The sequence below is a fragment of the Urocampus carinirostris genome, chromosome 14 (genome assembly GCF_059441175.1).
Source record: "Urocampus carinirostris isolate Australia breed hairy pipefish chromosome 14, RoL_Ucar_1.0, whole genome shotgun sequence".
NCBI classification, from domain to species: Eukaryota; Metazoa; Chordata; class Actinopteri; order Syngnathiformes; family Syngnathidae; genus Urocampus; species Urocampus carinirostris.
In genome coordinates this window covers 4,267,123-4,289,127 of record NC_142362.1, presented here as the reverse complement: position 1 = coordinate 4,289,127, position 22,005 = coordinate 4,267,123, and the positions used below count along the sequence as shown (strand labels likewise).

Genomic DNA, 22,005 nt, shown 5'->3' with positions numbered 1-22,005 from the left:
TTTCCCACTCTCTCTCCTGCAGTTGACTTGCTGCTGCTCGCTCCTGAAACTAATACTTACCTCTTTGTGTATTGCCTGCATATAATTACCAGTAATTAGCGCATTGATATGCATTTCCAGTGCTACCAATTACTACGAATCTTCCATCGTTTCCTACACCAGTTCGTAGCAAATTATGAAATACGCATTTTCTATGAAAAATATGATAACCTGGGAAAGCAATTCGAGCAGTCTTTCTATTTTTGGTTCTTTTTTTATGGACAGTGTTGATTCTTCTATGGTCATTTATGATGCGTTAGTGCTGTCTGCTGGACACTTGCAGTAACTGCAAGTTTACTGTCTTTTTTTCTAAAGGTACATTTTGTAATATTAGTTTTTTTGTAGTTCATTTAATTTCAACATATGCTTTTTTAAATCTTAACTGTTTATTATTAAGATTTCATGGCTATTAGATGACTGTGTTCCTAAATCTGGCATAGCGGTGAAGTTATATACTATTTTATACAGTTTTATCTTACGTAAAGTCAAATATACTTGTCCTAAGTTGGACTTCAGCCTTCGAGTGCGAACTATGGCAGAAGGGTGTCGTAAACCGCGCTTCGCGTTGGAATGCGTTTTCTTTGGTCCATTCTGTGCAAATAGCAATGACTTATCACCTCGCCTGGGGGGTTGGAATGTGTGTCTTGCCCCATTCTGTCCGGAGGGCGATGACCTATCACCCCTCCTCCCATTTTTCAAAGGGGGATTAGGAAGTCTGCATCGGCAACAGTGTGGACCAATCGGCAGAGGCTTGGTCATGGGGCGTGAACATTTCATCGCCATGTGTCATAACTTGGAAAAACCATTGAGCCCCCCCGGGTCTTCTCCACACGATTGTAATTTGGCACGGCCAAAAGACCTGATCTGTTCCAAGTCTTTGATTAGGCTAAATAAATTAATATGTGGATTATACTCATCGCTCAGCCCAATTTCTCCGACTTTTGAATATGTTCCAACTGTAAGGGTTTAGACAATACACCTGAAGTGTCTTCGGAGTCAGATTTCTGTCTAATAAATGTTAAAAATTTACAGCAGATTTAAGTAGATAAGGACCAAAAAGAGGAGTGTACATTTTAGATATTTAAAAAAACATACAGACTGAAACAAAGGTTGAATGCCATAAAGGGAAAAAACAATTTAATACGAGACGGTTTGGTCGAAATATTCTTACTTCCATTTGACACCATGAAAAGATTTCACATTCACAAAAGAAATGCACAAAATACCTGCCCTGTGATTGACTTCAAGTATTCATAGAATATATATCCAGAATTACAGATGTATGCATTAATTCGTCAAAGGGTGAATTAACAATAGACCCCCGGGATACAGCGACCCTGCTTTACGGCGTTTTCAGTTTAAGGCGTGTAATGAGATGTTTAATGACATTTCCTGCACGATAAAGATCCAAAACAAACTTAGTTATGTCTCTATTATAAAATGTTGGTCGAAATCATAAAATTCAGGCTTGCTATTGGTTTGTGTCACGGCATCATGAAAATGTTGATATGCCATTGGCTAAACTACTTCCCACAATGCCTTTGATTTTAGAATCTGGTGTGCTTCGTAAAGACCTTGCGAGTTAATGTGATACAATTCCTTTTTATGTACTTTATTAGCTATGGATTTGCAGTGACGCTAAGGCAAAAATATAACCTTGGAAACAAAGCTTGCAATTATCAAGAAATACGAAGAAGGAACACAAATGACTACTATCCCTTGAAGTGCAATTTTTTTGAATCGGTTTTCATTTTTAGTCCACTCTCCTCCCTTCTTATGCATCCATCTGCTACTCAACTAGACCGGCTCAGATCACATCACACCAAGCTAAATCTTATTTAGTCATACTAGCATATATTACACGTGAGTATTTATTTTATACTATTTTATTGCTAATTATTAATATGTACTGCATGTAGATCATTCTTACTATTGGGTGCCAATTGATTAGATTTTTCTCACTTATTAGTAAAAGAAGTCAAGCAAAAATGACTGGGGACATACATTAAGTTTACTTGTAGTATAATCAGAGTATTCTAATTAAAATTAATTCATCCTGCATATACATCGTTGTGTCCTTTCGTAAAGGGCGTTTAAGTATAAAAGAACATCTTTTAAAAATAAGTATAAGCCCATTTTTACACAAAATATACAATTTATGTCAACGGGACTCAAATGGCACCGATTAACAGGAATGACCCACATACAAATTCTTCATGCCTTTACCTGGGAATTAATGATCTAGGTTTCTATCCCCGCCTAGGAGGTAGCGCGCTCGTCTTGGGATCAAGAGATTGCAGGTTCGATTCCCGGCTCCTCCGTGTTATATGTCGAAGTGTCCTTGGGCAGGACACTGAATCCCTAATGCCCCCAATAAGCAGGTGGACGCCTTGCATGGCTGACTCCCTATTGGTTTGTGTGTGTGTGTGAATGGGTAAGTGTGAAGCACATTGTAAAGCGCTTTGGGAGGTCTTGAAAAAGCGCGATATAAATCCAAACCATTTACGTGGCAATCCCCACTATAGAATAGATTCATTTCGGATCCCAGGCGTCTACTGTATTTTGGAAATCAGTGTACCAAAAACAGAAAGAATCATTATTTTGTTTAGGAGAAAAAAAATACATTTGGGGCATTGTTGTGGCTAAAAAACATTACAGCCAGTAGTGTCACCATGTTGGAAAAGAATCATCCAAAGCCTCACTGATACCTGGGCCAGCCCGGGTCAGACCAGGCCGAAAATTCTTTTAACCTCCTTAGACGGAAGGTAATCATGTCGCTTCCACGTGGAACCTTTAGTATTTGTTGATCCCCAAAATTCTGACGCCGTGCAGTTGCGGCAGTTTGGGGATGAGGACGCTGAGAAGCGAAGCCGTGTTGATGAAAAAGTGCCCTGCGTCGTATTTGGTGTAGAAACTCGCCAAGAAATAACTGAAAAAAAAAATTTTGAAATAGTTTAAGATAGATCTGTGAGTACCATTTTCCACATCTGGTTAGCTGCTCCTCTTGCACTCTTTGCACTACTGTATAATACTATACATAGCTATAATGATTTAGTATATTATTAGTACTTCAATACTCCAACTCAATACAACATTTTATTTATATCTGTACATTCAAGGAAACTGCAGGTCAAATGTATCGACATTTCGTTCTGTATACACGTGTACAAGAATGACAAAGTATATCTGAATCTGAATAGATCTGTGAATAAAGACGAACATTTTTTCTTTGTTAACTAAAATCCTGCTTCTGGAGACCGATTCTGGCCTAAAATGGGAAAAATTGAACGACATGCTTAATAAGATCATGGACTTGCATTTTAATCTGCAAATCGTATTTAAATCGGAGGTTACACATGAGTGCAACCAAAAAAAGCTGAAAAATTCTATAAACAAAACTCAATGTCATCACTGAGGCCCAACAATCACAAGAACCTTCACACATCCTGACTGATAACATGTATTGCAAGTTATCCGGTGCCTCGCGCATTTTACACTGAGATGGAGAGGATGAACAACCAAGTTATGCTACTTCTATAAAAATAATATAAAAAATTATTATGAAAAAAAATTCTAATGAAAAACATAAATGCTTTTACCAAGTCATGTCGGCTGATTGATTTAACTTGTGACCGATAACAGTCAAGCTCTCCATTGCCTCACGCAGATTACAAAGAGGTAGAGAGAATTGCTCTTGCTGATTTCGAAAAGTTAAGAGAGAAGAGACGCCACCAGATTCTGCTGCTACTATTCGTATTCTATATATTACTTGCTAAAGTTCAGAAGTCCATACATTTGCAACATCCTGAGTCATGTGACCGATAACAGTCAAGCTCTCCAGTATCTCCTCTCTGCGTATTTTTTGGGGCGACGCCAAACAACGTTCTCTCCAAAATAAGTGGCGCCCAACATGTTGAGAAGCAAAGACGCGTCTGTATTTCACCAGTCACTTGTCCCTTTGGAGTCCCCAAATGTCCACTTTTGGAAATGCCTACACACACCCTTAGAAAAATGTTGAGTTTTTCAAATTGTGATCAAATTTGACCTGGGACTAGAAAAGGCTTCATTCTATTGTCCCAGCTGTTTTCCAGCTAAGATGCCCATGCTACACTCATCTCGCATGTGATCGGGAAAATAAAATTCAGGCGAGAATAAAAGCCTACTATTTCTGTGTGTTTCAACTTAGATTGCTCGTGTTAGTGGCACTTGCAGTGTTTATTTCAGTCAGGTACATAGTGTAACTTTTCAATTTAGACCAATACAGTCCAGATTCTCCAAACAGCATTCAATTTACTTTGGGTATGTCTTGGATTGGGATTTTAGGGGAATTTAACTTGATAATAAACCTAATAAAGTAGGTGTTGTAAAAGGATAGTGGGATGTTTAGACCCATTCTAAAAGGATGGGCATGGCGCCCGTATGATGCAGCAGGGGTAAACCAGTGAAAGCTGTCGGGCCCTGAAGTTGAAGAGAAGAGTGTGTTGTGTCACCCTGACCCGAGTGACACGGCCGCTTTCTGGTGTCCCGTTTCATCCGGAGGGACGAAAGCATGACCGACTTAGGTGCCGAGGTGCTTAACTTGTTTTGGTGTTTGGCCATTTGGGTTGGCCATGGTCATTTTTTTTGCTACCTTTTTATTTTCTTTGTTTTTATATACGTGTTTTTGTCTTGCTGTCGGTCGCCCCTCTTGAGGGATATGACCAGGGTAAATAGATATAGTTTATTAGGTTGAATTTTGGTAAACAGCGCCCTCAACTGGGGACCTTTGTCCATGTTTGCTGTCTATAAATCCTTGAAAAATACCGCAGTGTCATGCGATTACACAATCGCACTACGTCACATGGCAATGTCAGTTCATTTCGGTTTATCGTGCAGCCCTATTGTACACATTGTACACATGACCTAGTTGTGCTACTACTTTGAGATAAAAATCAAACTATATTTTGATAAGGAACATAAAATTTTTTTGAATCTTTAAAACAAACAATGTCTGATTTTAGCAAACCTCAAGTGGCGAATAATCTGGTATTTCTTTCAATTGTCCCGTTAACTGTAACATACACAGTAGTTGCCCGTTATCGGTCCGATAATGATCGTGCATCCTTATTTGTTTGGAATGTTCTAAATGGCTACGACCGACTTACAGAATAATGGGCGAAATGGTGAAGAATTTTCTCGAGGACGTGAACTGCACACCGTAGTCCAGCTGTTCCCAATGCGTGAGGAGTCGGGCCTTGCCTTGGTCGGGAGTCTCGAAGGGTGTCCCTTTCACCGCGTGCATGAATACGTACATTCCCTGTATAATCACAAAAGTCTTGTATTTTAGTTTAAAGTGACAGTGTGTAGTATAGCAACCCATAATCATGTAAAAGTCAGGGAGGAAAATGGGTCTGTGGTTTAAAAGGTGAGGAGAGTGCGGAGGAAATGGGTTGTACAGTATACTGTAACATAACAAAATATTGATAAGTTTATGATCTTGGCTATATTTAGCCTCAACTCGCTTGCATGAAAGCAGGTTAAATTTGGCCCGGCTCAGCTACTGAAGTGGTTTATTCTCTAAACCAGGGGTCGGGAACCTATTTGACCCAAAGAGCCATTAAAGCAAGAATATTTAGATTTTTTTTGAAAGTCACACCAAATATTTGAAGACAAAATTCAACAAAACCCTCTCAGTGTTCATTTTACCTGTGAAAAGTGATGAGTCCCGGGGACTCGCATGCTCAAAAATCTATGGGTCCCAATAGAGATCTATGGCTCCCCAAAATTGAGTCTGCTCCATGCCCTTACAAACTATCGTATTTTCCCTTACAAAATACAAAAAAAATATTTTTTAAGTTTATTTATGTAGTTAACAATGTTATATTGTACATGTGTTTCCTTATATCATATACAGGGAGTGCAGAATTATTAGGCAAATGAGTATTTTGACCACATCATCCTCTTTATGCATGTTGTCTTACTCCAAGCTGTATAGGCTCGAAAGCCTACTACCAATTAAGCATATCAGGTGATGTGCATCTCTGTAATGAGAAGGGGTGTGGTCTAATGACATCAACACCCTATATCAGGTGTGCATAATTATTAGGCAACTTCCTTTCCTTTGGCAAAATGGGTCAGAAGAGGGACTTGACAGGCTCTGAAAAGTCAAAAATAGTGAGATATCTTGCAGAGGGATGCAGCACTCTTAAAATTGCCAAGCTTCTGAAGCGTGATCATCGAACAATCAAGCGTTACATTCAAAATAGTCAACAGGGTCGCAAGAAGCGTGTAGAAAAACCAAGGCGCAAAATAACTGCCCGTGAACTGAGAAAAGTCAAGCGTACAACTGCCAAGATGCCACTTGCCACCAGTTTTGCCATATTTCAGAGCTGCAACATCACTGGAGTGCCCAAAAGCACAAGGTGTGCAATACTCAGAGACATGGCCAAGGTAAGAAAGGCTGAAAAACGACCACCACTGAACAAGACACACAAGCTGAAACGTCAAGACTGGGCCAAGAAAAATCTCAAGACGGATTTTTCCAAGGTTTTATGGACTGATGAAATGAGAGTGAGTCTTGATGGGCCAGATGGATGGGCCTGTGGCTGGATCGGTAAAGGGCAGAGAGCTCCAGTCCGCCTCAGACACCAGCAAGGTGGAGGTGGGGTACTGGTATGGGCTGGTATCATCAAAGATGAGCTTGTGGGGCCTTTTCGGGTTGAGGATGGACTCAAGCTCAACTCCCAGTCCTACTGCCAGTTTCTGGAAGACACCTTCTTCAAGCAGTGGTACAGGAAGAAGTCCGCATCCTTCAAGAAAAACATGATTTTCATGCAGGACAACGCTCCATCACACGCATCCAAGTACTCCACAGCGTGGCTGGCAAGAAAGGGTCTAAAAGAAGAAAAACTAATGACATGGCTTCCTTGTTCACCTGATCTGAACCCCATAGAGAACCTGTGGTCCCTCATCAAATGTGAGATTTACAAAGAGGGAAAACAGTACACCTCTCTGAACAGTGTCTGGGAGGCTGTGGTTGCTGCTGCACGCAATGTTGATCGTGAACAGATCAAAGCACTGACAGAATCCATGGATGGCAGGCTTTTGAGTGTCCTTGCAAAGAAAGGTGGCTATATTGGTCACTGATTTGTTTTGGTTTTGTTTTTGAATGTCAGAAATGTATATTTGTGAATGTTGAGCTGTTATATTGGTTTCCCTGATGAAAATAAATAATTGAAATGGGTATACATTTGTTTTTTGTTAAGTTGCCTAATAATTATGCACAGTAATAGTCACCTGCACACACAGATATCCTCCTAAAATAGCTAAAACTAAAAAAGCCCCACTCCAACTTCCAAAATATTCAGCTTTGATATTAATGAGACTTTTGGGTTCATTAAGAACATGGTTGTTGTTCAATAATGAAATTAATCCTCAAAAATACAACTTGCCTAATAATTCTGCACTCCCTGTATATTGTTCATGAACATTTTGTTGTGAGACACTGAGTTGCTCGACATGACTGAGGTTTATTATAAAAAAAGTTCAAAAATGAAGTTGCTTGGACATTTACTGTAGAAGGAAAAAATACATGCAAATATAATTAAGTAGAATAATACATTTTCTTATTCAAATTATGAATTCATTTTCCACATTAAATTATTGTTGGTAATATACTGATTAAAAGGGATCACCACAAACTTGTCTTTTTTTCATTTTCTCCATTTCTACTTCCTTTTTTTCTTAACTTCTTTATACAACATAATCATTTGTAATATAATGCATCAAAGCAAGTGAGCCGTTTGAGAGCCGGCTCTTTAATGAGTTGAGCCGAAAAAGCCGGTTCTCTAAAAAGAAACTGACTTTCGCTACACAACTCGAACTGGAGATCGGCGTCCGGACGAAAACTCGAACCGCGAGACCAAAACAACAATGGCAGATCTGCCTCACGAAAAGTTTGGAGTGCGGTAAATCTTTGTTAAAAAATGATAACGACAATTTCGTGTCAAAAAAGTTGCGTCCCGGGGACGCACGTTGATTTGACACAATGCGTCCCCAGCAAAAATAATGCGTCTAGGACGCAGGGACGCGGGCAAACCAGAACACTGCCCTCTCACCAGACTAGCTAATTCTTTAGCACATTTATGTTTCACTCTGTGCCATTTGACAATGTGTTCAAAATTAGGAAAAAGTATACTTATAGGGCCTATGTCCCATATCACTATAAATATACCACTTAAAATGGGTGTTTCTCCTAACCACAAGGGTTGCAGAGGCACCACTTCCTCTGGTGTGTCTTGGGCAAGTACAGCCTGGTGGCGCCCATCCCTGTCCAGCTGAACCAAAATAAGTTTGTGTTGCTCAGTCTTTGAATGTACCAACATCGGGTTGTAATCACTCAATTTTTGACTGCCATGGAGAAACGTGCAATAGATAAAAATGAATATCTCCGAGCCAGATGTACTTATGAAAAGAGACATAGGTTCCTGGCCTCTGCTCTACAGCTTGCTTGCTCCTTATTAGGCTAACCACTAGGCTAAGATCATCCTTAGAGATACATCTGGCACTTCTACTGTCTCGCGTATGAAAAATTAATGGGTTTTATAGCAATAAGTGGGGAGACTGTTTAGCCAATCAGAATGCAGAAAACAATGCATGGTAAAAATCCAAGAACAAGCGACTCCATGAAAAGTAAACCACGTTCTAGCAAGGGATAAATGGCCTTTCCAATAGCTTTTCCCGCTAGCCTTTAAAGCAGGGGTCGGGAACTTTTTTGACCCAGAAAGCCATAATAGCAAAATATTGAAAATTAAAAATATTAAGAGAGCCACACCATATTTTCTAAGAGAAAATTCAACCAAACTGTTACTCAGCTCTCCAGACAAGAGCTAATTCTTCAGCACATTTTATTTCACTGTGTGTCATTTGATGATTTGATCATATTTATGAAATAAGAGTAATGCCAGAGCCTGTCTAGTATCAATTTTATATATATATATATATATATATATATATATATATATATCATCAAAAATTTGTCTCCATTCCTCAGTTAATTAAGAATGTTGAGGCTCCTTTTGACTGTAATTTTTGTCCTAAATAATGGTTCCAAGACAAGGTGCAAGCAAAGTTCTTTTGTAAAAATGTCACAAAATACTGCAAACCAAAAGTATAACGTCGTATTTACCTTCGGCACAGACTGCACTGGGCAAAAGAGAGAAGGGGAGTGCCTTGCGCTGTGTGCAGAGTAGGACTGCAACACTGAATCGATTATTAAAAGCGTCGACAGCGTCATTCGTACCATGTGAAAGAGGGTTTTTTTGAAAGCAGGCGGAATTCTCTGCACACAAAGAATTCGCCTGGGTCCAAAAACTTTCGAAAAATTGTTGTTTTTTTTAGTTAAAGTGCACTCATAACACTATCCATCCACGTCAAAGCTATACAGAACACTTCATGATACACTCTCCATATATTGTATTCAGAGCGTGTTTTACACAAGCATGTTATACATTTTGGTCCACATGATGGCGTGGTCGAGGTAATAAATCATCTTGAAGCCCCTGCGTGTGTAGTGCATTTCCATTGACGGCTTATCTGCTGGGCAGCACGGCGGCACAGTGGTTAGCGCGTGTGCGGCACAGTTCTGGAATCATGAAATTGAACCTCCTGTGTGGAGTTTGCATATTCTCCCCATGCTTGCATGGGTTTCCTTCGGGCACTCCGGTTTCCTCCCATATTCAAAAAACATGCATGTCAGGTTAATTAACTGGTCCCAATTGTCCCTAGGTGTGAATGGGGGAGCAAATTGTCTGTCCCTGTGTGCCCTGCGACTGGCTGGCAACCAGTTCAGGGTATCCCCTGCCCACTGCCCGAGGATGGCTGGGATGGGCTCCAGCACCCCCGCGACCCTACTGAGGATAAGCGGTGCAGATAATGGATGGCTTATCTGCTTTATGAGGTTTAATTTTGCCATTACTAGGAAGGGGTAAAAATATACGCCCCATCACCCAGCCTCTCAGGATACCTTGTATCAGATTTGCATGTACCCCATGCACACTGCTCGACCATTTTCAAGTTTGAAATGTCAGAAAAAAGACGAAAATTGACGACCTGCAATGCATTTGAATGGACATGCCAGCAGAGATTGTCCGAGTGTATTGGGTTGGCGCACTCTGATTGGCTCATCACGTTGGGGGTGGGGCTTAGCCATAGGTACATTGCATTTCTAAAGCTCTTTTCCCATGGTAGAACAGTTTGAGCTGGTTTTGTCAACAGATTCTTATCGGTATCGGGGTTAAACGTCCTAAAGAATGACTAAGTCGAGACGATAGCCGAATGCCTCCATAGCAGTTGTGCGTGCAGTGTTGAGGATTGCAGGTGCTGCAAATTCATGACTAGGACATGATAATACAATGATTCCCAGGGGCATTTTGAAAGCACCGCACTCCACTCACCAAGTTATGGATGACGTTGGTGAGCGTCCACACGATGGGCACGCTGAAAAAAGGAATGCTCAGCAAAATGAAGTGAAGTATGCCGACCCCCAGAGCGTACGTCAGCCATATTCCTCGACTGTTCATCACTCGCGTGTTGGGGTTCACCTCGCTGTGTGCCACACCCACGTTCATCCTGGTCTGGAAAATACAAAACGGGAAAGAGAAATCTTGGGCGGGTGTGTAAGTAGAGTAGACCCCCCCGGGATATGGCATCCCCGCCTTGTGACTTTTTCACTTTACGGTATAGAAGAACACATTTTTCGAGAACCCCGGGGTTTGTACCCCTTTTTCATGGCCAAATTCAAGCACTTTTTAAGGACTTTCGAAGCCAATTTTCCAATGTATCCGATATCAACTAAAACAAAATAGCGATTGAATCATATTTTTCTCAGAACCACAAGTATATATCTATATATGCCATTTTTTATATTTTGTGTACATTCATCAAAATATGACGTGATTTTTAGATATTGAGTACATTGCAGGGGCAGCACGGTGGCGCAGTGGTTAGCGCGTGTGCGGCACAGTTCTGAGGTTGTGGGAACCTCCTGCGTGGGTTCAAATCCAGCTCCCGGCCTTACTGTGCGGAGTTTGTATGTTCTCCCCGTGCCTGCGTGGGTTTCCCCCGGGCACTCCGGTTTCCTCCCACATTCCAAAGACATGCATTTCAGGTGAATTGGCCGGTCCAAATTGTCCCTAGGTGTGACTGAGCGAGTGAGTTGTCTGTCCCTGTGTGCCCTGCAATTGGCTGGCAACCAGTTCAGGGTGTCCCCTGCCCACTGCCCGATGATTGCTGGGATGGGCTCCAGCACCCCCGCGACCCTAATGAGGATAAGCGGTGCAGCTGATGATGAGTACATTGCAAGTATATTTGATTTTGAGACATATCTTTCCAGACACAGTGAAGAAAATGCGTATTTGAACCCCCTGCTATTTTCATGAAGGGGTCTGAATTTTCATCGTTGGTGAATGTCCACTGCGAGGGAGCTAAACTAAAAAGAAAAATCCAGAAATCACAATGCATGATTTTTTAACAAATTATTTGTGTGATACAGCTGCCAATAGATATTTTAACACCTGTGCATCATATAGAATTCTGACCCTGAAAGACCTGTTCATCCGCCCATTAGAAGTCTACCTGCACTCCATGTATCATCCTGAATCAGATGCACCGTTTTGAGGTCAGAAGCTGCAGAAAGACACCTGTCCACCCCATACAATCAGTAAGACTTTGACTTGTAACATGGCGAAGACCAAAGAGCTGTCCAAAGACACCAGAGAGAAAATTGCACGCCTCCACAAAGCTGGAAAGGGCTACGGAGCAGTCGCCAAGCAGCTTGGTGAAAAAAGGTCCACTGTTGGAGCAATCATTAAAGAATTAAAGAAGCTAAACATGACGGTCATTCTCAACCGGAGTGGAACCCCATGCAAGATATTACCTCGTGGGGTCTCAACGATTCTAAGAAAGGTGAGGAATCAGCCCGGAACTACACGACAGGAGTTGGTCATTGACCAGAAACGAGCTGGGACCACCGTTTCCAAGGTAACTGTAGCTAATAAGACGTCATGGTTTAAAATCATGCATCACACGAAAGGTTCCCCTGCTTAAACCAGCACATGTCAAGGCCCGTCTTAAGTTTGCATATGACCATTTGGTTGATACAGAGGAGTCATGGGGGAAGGTTTTGTGGTTAGATGAGACCAAAATGGAACTTTTTGGTCATAAATCCAGAATGAAGAGTACAATACCAAAAACACCATCCCTACTGTAAAGCATGGGGCTGGTAGCATCATGCTTTGGGGGTGTTTTTCGGCACATGGGACAGGACGACTGCACTGCATTAAAGAGAGGATGACTGGGGCCGTGTATTGTGAGATTTTGACGTATTTAAGGGGAGAAGAAATGCAATGGCAATGCAAAGCCACCAGAGAGCAATCGTTTTTAAGCAGAATTTTTGGGAAACATGGAAAAGATTTCAAGCATTTACACGCACTTTACTAAAAATTCAAGCACTTTTTTAACCCTCGTGAGTTAGAGCGCTCATCTTGAGACCAAGAGGTCGCAGGTTCGATTCCCGGCTCCTGCGAGTTAAATGTCAAAGTGTCCTTGGGCAAGACACCCTATTGCCCCTGATACACAGGTATGAACCTTGTATGGCTGACTCCCTGTCGGTGTGTAAGTGTGTGTGAATGGGTAAGCGTGAAAAACATTGTAAAGCGCTGCTGTTGTGAACTGTTAAGAGCTTTAACACACTAAAAATAATCACCAAAACCAAACTATGAATCTCACACTTTAAATAGTGGACTCAATGAAGCTATTTTTTCGTGACACGGCGGCGCAGTGGTTAGCACGTGTGCAGCACAGTTCTAAGGTCTTGGGAACCTCCTGTGTGGGTTCAAATCCAGCTACCGGACTTCCTGTGCGGAGTTTGTATGTTCTCCCCGCTTGTGTGGGTTTCCTCCGGCCACATTCCAAAGACATGCATTTCATGTGGATTGGCCGGTCCAAATTGTCTCTAGGTGTGAATGACCGAGCGAGTTGTCTGTCCCCGTGTGCCCTGCGATTGGCTGGCAACCAGTTCAGGGTGTCCCCTTCCCACTGCCTGATGATTGCTGGGATGGGCTCCAGCACCCCCGCAACCCTACTGAGGATAAGCGGTGCAGCTAATGAGATGAGACACAAATAAGTCCCTCCAGACTCTCACCTTTGATCATTGGACCTCGATGTGATACCGTATTTATACACGAGTCAATCTTGTTGAACTTTGTTCCCTGTCTTCCTTTCAGATTGCAACTCGGATCAACGTGTGCATTGTATTTCAAGCCCACAAAGCAGAAAGCAATCTTTGTCCATAACGTTGAACCTAACGTTTATTTGTGCATCTATTTGGTTTAAATCATCTTATGTGCACATTGTTTTAAAGGCTGCAGTCGACCACGGCTCACAAAACACTCATCACACCGGCTTTTTCTACCAGACATAAACCTTCAAGCTCTTTTTTGACAACTCCTAGAGGAAACAGCTGTTAGATCAGTGAGAGATATGCACCATCGACGTTTCAATTATAATGAACAGGAAAACTATCGGAAAGGAGGCCTGATAAAGAAGTGTTGTGCACGTTTGTAGTTGCAAAGAATATGGCGCAGACTATGCACGGAAATTATCCACTTGTAGCTTCATTAGATAAAAGGTAATATATTATAATGACCTGGTGACTTACATGGTAAATCAGCAAGTTGAATAAAAGCTGGTAGACGAAATCTGTTGCAGAGAAAAATTAAAATCAACCTTGTTGTTGATGTTCTCTACGTAGACGATGACGAGCACAGTGAGACACAAACCGGAAGTTGGGTAAAGCGGTGGCAACTACGTCATATTCTGTAAAGTAAATCTCCCTGTTAATCTTAAAGTTCTTTTTGAGCAAATGTGTATCTCTCTAATCGTGCTATATAGTATCTTATCGAGTATAACTTTGTTTTGTGTGCTGGCAAAGGATAATTTAAGAGTAAGGAGATACGTTTGCAACTAAATTGTGCCTACCAAGTTAAAAAGCAGGGCACTTAAATTATATAGGAAACGCCTACCTTTAACTTCCAACCAATCAGCGCTTAATATACCGAAGCGGGAACTCGCTTTAGTGTTTTCGTCCCACGACGCTGTCAAAGTTGAAGCAGTTTTACGCTGTTTTAATCATTTTACAGTATTAGGCTTCGGTACGGATGTGACAAAATTGCTGTAAGTACTAATTTATTCATTACTTGGCTTAAAAAAAACCCGCCCTGCCCTATAATTTAAGTAAAAGCGATTTTATCGTGATATATGACGTCATCGTTATGCGACCCGACTAGCTCACTTGCTTACTATAACGATGCATTACTATCATTTTTGTTTACCTTTTTATTTAGTGACATTTATCTTCGGTACATATGTAACAATATTATTCTAAGTTCTCATCCTATCGTTATTTATTTTTAAACTATCCTCTCTACCTTTTTTATATTCGAGTATAAGCGATTTTATGTCAATGTGTGACTGCATCATCATGCGACCCCATTAGCTCTTCTGTTTACCATGGAGAAGCAATAATTAGAACGGTGGAATATTAAGTTATGAAAATTTTAAAATCAAATAGGACTTCAAGCCACCGAAATCTACATATATAATAAATTGTTCAAGTTGTGTTTATTGGTGACGCCCTCAAACACAAGAAGTCTGAAAGGGCTGCACTGACTATTACTATTATAACAGCATCCCCTGATCTAAAACCTACATGAGGCTAAGGAAAAACTCAAAAACCTCAAGTCAAGTCAAGCCATGTTTATTTGTGATGCCCTTAATCACGAGCAGTCTCAAAGGGCTGCACAGACCATATTATTGCAAACTACAGACTAATATTATGGTGCTCCCTGATCTAAAATTTACTTGAGGGCAAGGAAAAACTCAAAAACCTTGACATGAGGAAAATGAAGAAACCTTTAGAAAGGACCGCACATGAACCTAGAATAAACAGTTCCACTGATGTTGATGATCAAATCTCAAAGGGCCATTCTTGAGCAATTTATAACTATAACAGCTGGGGGGTGTCATTTGAAACAGTAAATTTAATAATAACCTCTCAAGACAATGCTTAACAAAATTGATATTTCCTAGAAAACGAAACAAAAATGAAATCCATTTTAAATTTGATGACACTGTGATAAATAGACTGATAACTATACATTTAAAATTACCTAAAGCCCTCAGAGTTAAAGAAACACACTTTAATATTATTAATAATATTCTTCCACCAAAATATTTTTTTAAAATCACGTTTTAAAATGGAAAATAATGACTTTTCATGTTGCAACATAGATATTGAAACCACTGACCACATGCTCTTCTCATGTCCAATTTGACAAGAGTTCTGGCAGAATGTCCCGGCTTACTCCTGTCATGTCATGTTTATTTGTATAACCATTTATGACAAAAAGTCTCAAAGGGCTGCACAGGCCACCATAACAGCATTCCCTGATCTGAAACCTACAACGGGGCAAGGAAAAACTCGAGAACCTCAGGTTGAGGAAATTGAAGAAGATTCGAGAAGGGGCTGGAAAAATGAATTGGTCTCTCATTGCTTCAATCCTACCTCTCAGATAGGATGCATTGTGCAAGATATACAGTAATATGACCTCTGAGCCTTTTAGTGTTGCCTGTGGCGTTCCGCAGGGCTTAGTACCTGGTCCCCTCCTTTTCAGTTTCTATGCCTAGGGCTCTAGGTGAGAGAGAAAAGGACTGCCACTATCCACATATAGAAGCGGCTCTTTGAGGAAATTGGCAGAGGCGTTCAGTATCAATCCCAGGTGAATAGTATCGATTTGATCCGAGTACTTGCTCAGTATCAATAATATCGATATTTGGATCACTCCACCCACCCCTAATTCAGATATCTTAGGTCAGGGATGACACTTCAAACCCCATGTCGGTGAAAAGCTAAGAAGCGTGTCAGAAATCTCCATTTATGATTAAAACACATCAGTTGACGCGATCGGTTTAAAATACTCATGACATCTAAACTTTTCCAACCAACTTGACTAGAGATTATATGACATTTAGACTACTTTTACAGGACAAGAGTGACGAAAATGCAATTGATCTTATGTACAGCAAAAACATGTATGCACAAAAAAATGTATCCAAGGTGTGAACTTGTTTTTTATAATTTTGTCAGTGATATTTTTTTTCCCTTCGGTTGAATCTTTGAGTTTGATGAACATTCCCATTGTCCAAGGGATTTATAATATACTTAAGAATCGCACGCTTGTATTGACTTAAACATGTCATAGTTTAGTATCTGAACTTTATTTATTTACTTTATTCTTTGTATTTTACTGCACCTCACGTCCTCTTGAAAATTGTTAACTATTGTTGATTGACTTTTCCATGCCAGTTTTGTTTGTATTTGCAGTCCTCAATACAAATCGTTAAAAAAAAACAACTTTATACAGCATGACTTTCATTTTTGTTTACGTTTTCATTGAGTAACATTTAACTTTTGGATATTGTCAATATTATTGTAAAAAAGCACCAGTTTGTTTTAAACAATACCCTCTTACTCACTGTTCTATTTGAGTTTTAACAGTGAATATGTGCCAATATTGGACGTCACCATTACGCGACTATATGAGCTCTCCTGTTGGCTCTAAAGTAGCATTTCATTCATTTTTATGTACAATTTTTTAGGTCTATGATGAAGCAGCTGCCCGCAGACACTGTGCGACTCTTGAGTAGCTCTCAAGTGATCACTTCAATGACAAATGTGGTGAAGGAACTGCTGGAAAACGCACTTGATGCTGAGGCTTCCACCGTTGACGTCAAACTGGTAACTTTGACTGTTTTAATGTGTTAGTGCAGACATGTCAAATATATTGCACGATATAATTCTCAATGAGGCTTTTTGTCACCCAAATCGAAATCAGGTGTATGAAGTTCTGCCCCACCGCAATAAAAATAAATGTGTTTTTTTTGCTCTGATGCAACCTGCTTATTGCCCTGGGAACCTGTAGGACAATTTTTTCCCTTGCAGGAAAATTATGGCCTGGACCGGATAGAAGTACGCGACAACGGCTGCGGAATCAAAGCCACCGACGCTCCCGTGATGGCTGTGCGCCATTTCACGTCCAAGATCCAAAGCCACGAGGACCTGGAGCGCCTCCAGACGTACGGTTTCAGGGGCGAGGCACTGGGCTCCGTTTGTGCCGTGGCGGAGGTCAGTGGAACAGTATTGACAGCTACTGAAGAGACACTGGGTTTAATCAATTAATCTTGTTTCTGATGAGGGCTGTCATTGTCAAATTGTCTTTTTTAAAAGGAATTGCAGTATTCCCTCAATGCCCACGGGTAATCCGTTCCATAATCAGGAGTATTGCGTGATTTTCCATAAAGCAGGAACCATATACTGTAGTGTAACACATGAAATTTGTTCATGCATGCGCAGTAATGGTCTTAGTATGATTGCGAGTGTTCTGATTGCAATTGTTCGATTATCCTTTTTATTTTCAGATTACTTGTGCATGAAAGCGCAATTTCCTTCATCTGGGATGTTTTGATAAAGCTTGTAGCACAGAGACAGAAGACACATTCAAATTCCAGCTTACTTTGTAAAAAAGACTTTGGACAGACACATTTACTTTGTATTTCTATCTACCCTGGTAATATCCCTCGAGAGGGGTGATCGAAGGCAAGACTAACACTTACAAAAATACAGAAAATAAAAAGGGAAAAAGTAGCAAAAACACCCAAAAAAATCTGGGGACCTTGGCCAACTCAAATGCCCAAACACCCATACAAGTCAAGCACCTCGGCACCCAAGTTGGTCATGCTTTCATCCCTCCAGATGAAACGGGACACAAGAAAGCGGCCATGTCACTCAGGTCAGGGTGACACGACACGCTCTTCTGTTCAACAGCAGGGCCCGACAGCTTTCGCTGGTTTACCCCTGCCGCATCGTATGGGTGCCCTGCCCATCCCTTAGAACGCGTCCAAACATCCCACTATCCACCTCCACTAATCCCTAGCACCAACAAGAGCCCTAGCTTCCATTATATTTAGACCTCTTTCCTGCAGTGCACTCATAACACTACCCATCCACGTCAATACCACGGGAAAAGGTAAATTTAATGAGAAGTGGTTGTCCGACAAACGGTTTTCGCCATGGCGAAAGCTGTGTCAGATAATGTGTACGAGGAACGATGAAGTGTGTGTAAGAAATATTTTAAACCCTGCACCATGGTAGTCGAGGCATTGGAGTCGCATGCAACATACGAAACACATAGCTTCAGAATCAAGCTTTCAACAGGCACTAGGTAGTTCCCAGTTCTGTTAGTGTCTTTTGTTTTCACCGTGCTTCCACCCGGCCGATAATAACCGGGACCACAGCAGCATGACATCTTCGGACGTTCGGCAGTACGCCTACAGTGAAAGCAAGGGTTCTGTGGTATTTGAGCACTGACGAATCACCTAACATTTAAGTCAAATGAGAGAGTTGGAGACGTAATCTATGTCATTGCCTACTCAAGACGTCCTACATTAGCAAGTTTGGATTTTGTCAACTTGTTCTTAAATTTGATATCAAAAGGCATTAAAAAAAATCTTTAAAATAATTTAACTTGCTTTCAGCTGTTGGAACCCTGAGTAAATGCCACAGTTATATCCATCCATATGTAGTGTGAGTCCACAGTTATATCCGTCCATATATAGTGTATATCACCATCGTATCCGTCATTGCAAACGACTGTCTGAATGTTGTGATAAAGTTCTTTATTTTCTGTGTTGCAAATTAAATATAAAAATGTCATACATTCCCGGATTCATTACAAATCTAATGAAATATTCCAAGTCTTTTATTGTTTTAATATTGCTGGTTGTGCCCAAAAATCAAATACCCAATTTAAAAAAAATTAGAATTTCTTGAAAAGGTATTCGAGTAGGTCCTGTAAGACCTGAGGACGGTAGGAAGGGAACACTACTTTCTGTCGATTTATACCGTTCTTACATGATGTGTTTTTTCATGACTCCCCAGGTGGCCATCACTACTAAAACTGAGGACGATGATATTAGCACCCAGTACACGCTTAACACCCAAGGGAACATTGTATCTCAGAAGCCAACGCACATTGGACAAGGTTTGGCATATTCCGTTTTGTCTCATGACACAATGCGATACAGAGTACAAACCACCAGTTACAGTGGCTTGCGAAACTACTTGAACTTTGTGACTTTTTGCCACATTTCAGACTTCAAACATAAAGATAGAAAACGAATTTCTTGTGAAGCATCAACAATAAGTGGGACCACAATCATGAAATGAAACACACTTTATTGGATATAACGAAAAAGTGGGCCTCCGGCTGCATCTTTGATCAGTTTTCTCCTTGTATGAGCTGAAAGTTTAAGGGGACGGCCCGATCTTGGTGGTCTGATACTGTTTTCATTTCAATATTATTGCTTTCACAGTGCTTCTTGGAGTGTTTAAAGTTTGGGAAATCTTTTTGAATCCAAATCCAGCTTTAAACCTCTCCACAGCAGTATCTCAGACCTGCCTGGTGTGTTCCTCGTTCTTCATGATGCTCTCTGCGCTTTAAACAGACCTCTGAGACGACCACAGTGCAGGTGCATTTATACAGAGACTCGATGACACACAGGTGGATTCCATTTATCATCGTTAGTCATTTAGATCAACATGGAATCATTCAGAGATCCTCACTGAACTTCTGGACAGTTTGCTGCGCTGAAAGTAAATAATTTGAATAATTTTTGCACACCCACTTTTTTGTTTTATGTTTGTTAGAAAAAGTTGAAAATATCCAATAAAGTGTGTTCCACTTCATGATTGTGTCCCACTTATTGTTAATGCTTCACAAGAAATGACAGTTTTCTATCTTGATGTTTTGAAGTCTGAAATGTGGCAAAAGCTCACAAAGTTCAAGGGGCCAAATTGTTTCGCAAGCCACTGTACAACACGGATGTACCAGGTTGTGAAAAGTCCTTTGTTATTTATTTCAAACGTGGTCGGAATATTTCTCAGGTACAACCGTCAGCGTACTGAAACTTTTCAAAAATCTCCCCGTGAGACGGCAATACTACTCAACAACGAAGAGATGCAAGGAAGAGGTGAAAAAAATCCAGGATTTGCTGTTGGCCTACGCCATCATCAAACCCCAATTGAGACTCACGTTGACCCACAATAAGGTAAGCCTCCTGTTTGGATTCCAGTCTAGCATTGAAGGATGGACCATATATTTTACGATATCTTATCAACGACATTTTTAAATAATTACTTCAAGAAAAACGCAAACACACAGTTTGTATTTCTGGAGTTCTTAAGTCAACACAAAGACTTGACGCTTCAAACTGTAATGCATGTTACGAATGAGTTCAGCCACTAGATGTCCTCAGCAACCTTCTTATGAACTCCAATTTTTAGTGAGAAAATCAATACAGGGTTCTCAGGGGTTACGTTCCAAATAGCATAGGAGAAGAAGCCTCTTTTAGATACAATAAAGACTTATACATCGAATCAGAAAAACAGACCCAAGCATTTTTCACTTTTAAGAGTATTTAAACCGTACCTGTAAACATTTTTTTTAATATTTCCCAAGACACTCTATCTCAGCCACTGTTCCTCAAATCAGAATGCATGATGTCAATCTGTTTTTCAGTAAAACTGAAAAGTGAACTGCGTTAAAACGAGGCAATACTGTAATAGAAATTTACATATGCATTTAATGAGCTATCACATTCTTTGCAAAAGTGTCAAGAAATTAAAAGCACATAATTTGAAAGTTTGGCAAAGGTCAACTCAGGGTACAGTATTTATCACTGTTAATGGGGACCAGAACCCTTGCGATCAAACTTGAAGTATCTCCTCTTTACCCAACCATTTTTAACATGTGAACTGTATTAGGGACATCTATGATAGAAATAAGTGCACATGAAACTCTAAATGTATATAGTATTATTGTGCAGAACGACTTAAGTGACATCTGCCAGTCCCTGCTCGCAGCAATATGGGATTAGGGATACTGGCGCACAAGTACAGTTCGTTTTAAGCGGAAATAGGGGTGGGAAAGCTGCCTGGTAAGAAATAAGTGCGCTTTCCAGTGACTGTTTGCAGCAATCTGCTATCAGTGGATAATGGATCACAGCTGCACGAGTACAGTTCACTTTTTGCTGCACAGAACGGGGAAAAAAAGAGTGTGCTCGCTCTACCAGCCCCTTCTCACACTGATAGTCGACCGGAGATATTGGATCACCGCCACACAGTGCAGTTCATTTTAGGCAGGCCACATTAGCTCACTTCAGCGACTCTGTTGGTAGGATACAAAATTGTGCGTGGACTTGCTCCCTCATATGTTTCAGATTTAAGTTCCCCCTATGATCCGGTCTGGAGCCTTTGCTCTGAAAATGCTGGTCTACTAGTGATCCCAAGAGCCAAGAAGAAATCCGCAGGTTGGAGAGTGTTCTCCAATCAGGCCCCGGTGCTGTGGAATGCTCTTTTCCCTGAGATTCGATCTGCAACCTCAGTGGAAATGTTGAAATCTAAGCTTAAAACACACTTCTATTCTATAGCATATGAATAACCTATATTTTATGTTGACAATATAAGGGGATGGGTCGTAATAGTCTGTAGTTTGCAATAGGCTTTGATCTGTGCAGCCCTTTGAGACTCTTTGTGTTTAAGGGCTATATAAATAAACTTGACTTGAGAAAAAATTTGAGACACAACAATCATTTCCCTCAAGTCCTTCTATGACATTAGCTCAATCAACCGTAGAAGTATTGAGCAACCGGATATTTTCATTTCTCGCCTGCCCGCTAATCACAGCTGTCAGGTGCCCCCAACAAAAATATGGCTGACCGTGAACTCGCATTTAGCTGATTATGATGCTTGAGTAAGTTGCTGAAACCAGCTGCAGTTTGCATTTCGGGATGCATGCTAGCGCGCGTCCGTGC

The 22,005-nt window shown here is 40.8% G+C and overlaps 2 protein-coding genes across 4 annotated transcripts in view; one reads left to right on the top strand and one right to left on the bottom strand.

The window, feature by feature from the left end:
* The window catches only part of pms1 (PMS1 homolog 1, mismatch repair system component), a 42,437-nt gene that overhangs the window by 4,096 nt on the left and 16,336 nt on the right, over nucleotides 1-22,005 (top strand). The window contains exons 1-5 of one of the 3 annotated variants that reach the window (XM_088352316.1): nucleotides 13,883-14,250; nucleotides 16,735-16,873; nucleotides 17,078-17,260; nucleotides 19,073-19,175; nucleotides 20,078-20,241. In XM_088352316.1, coding sequence (XP_088208442.1) covers nucleotides 16,739-16,873; nucleotides 17,078-17,260; nucleotides 19,073-19,175; nucleotides 20,078-20,241 — 585 coding nt within the window. In that variant the 5' untranslated portion in view covers nucleotides 13,883-14,250; nucleotides 16,735-16,738. Of the gene's footprint in view, nucleotides 1-13,882; nucleotides 14,251-15,638; nucleotides 15,855-16,734; nucleotides 16,874-17,077; nucleotides 17,261-19,072; nucleotides 19,176-20,077; nucleotides 20,242-22,005 lie in introns of those variants that run through there. The other 2 variants (XM_088352317.1, XM_088352318.1) reach the window with 2 other exon arrangements.
* Nucleotides 1,974-13,880, bottom strand: ormdl1 (ORMDL sphingolipid biosynthesis regulator 1). The gene is made up of 4 exons (XM_088352321.1): nucleotides 13,736-13,880; nucleotides 10,473-10,652; nucleotides 5,184-5,335; nucleotides 1,974-2,968 (listed from the first exon to the last, which is right to left on the bottom strand). Exons 2-4 carry the CDS (start codon nucleotides 10,644-10,646, stop codon nucleotides 2,833-2,835), a joined length of 462 nt encoding a protein of 153 aa, XP_088208447.1. The 5' UTR covers nucleotides 10,647-10,652; nucleotides 13,736-13,880; the 3' UTR covers nucleotides 1,974-2,832.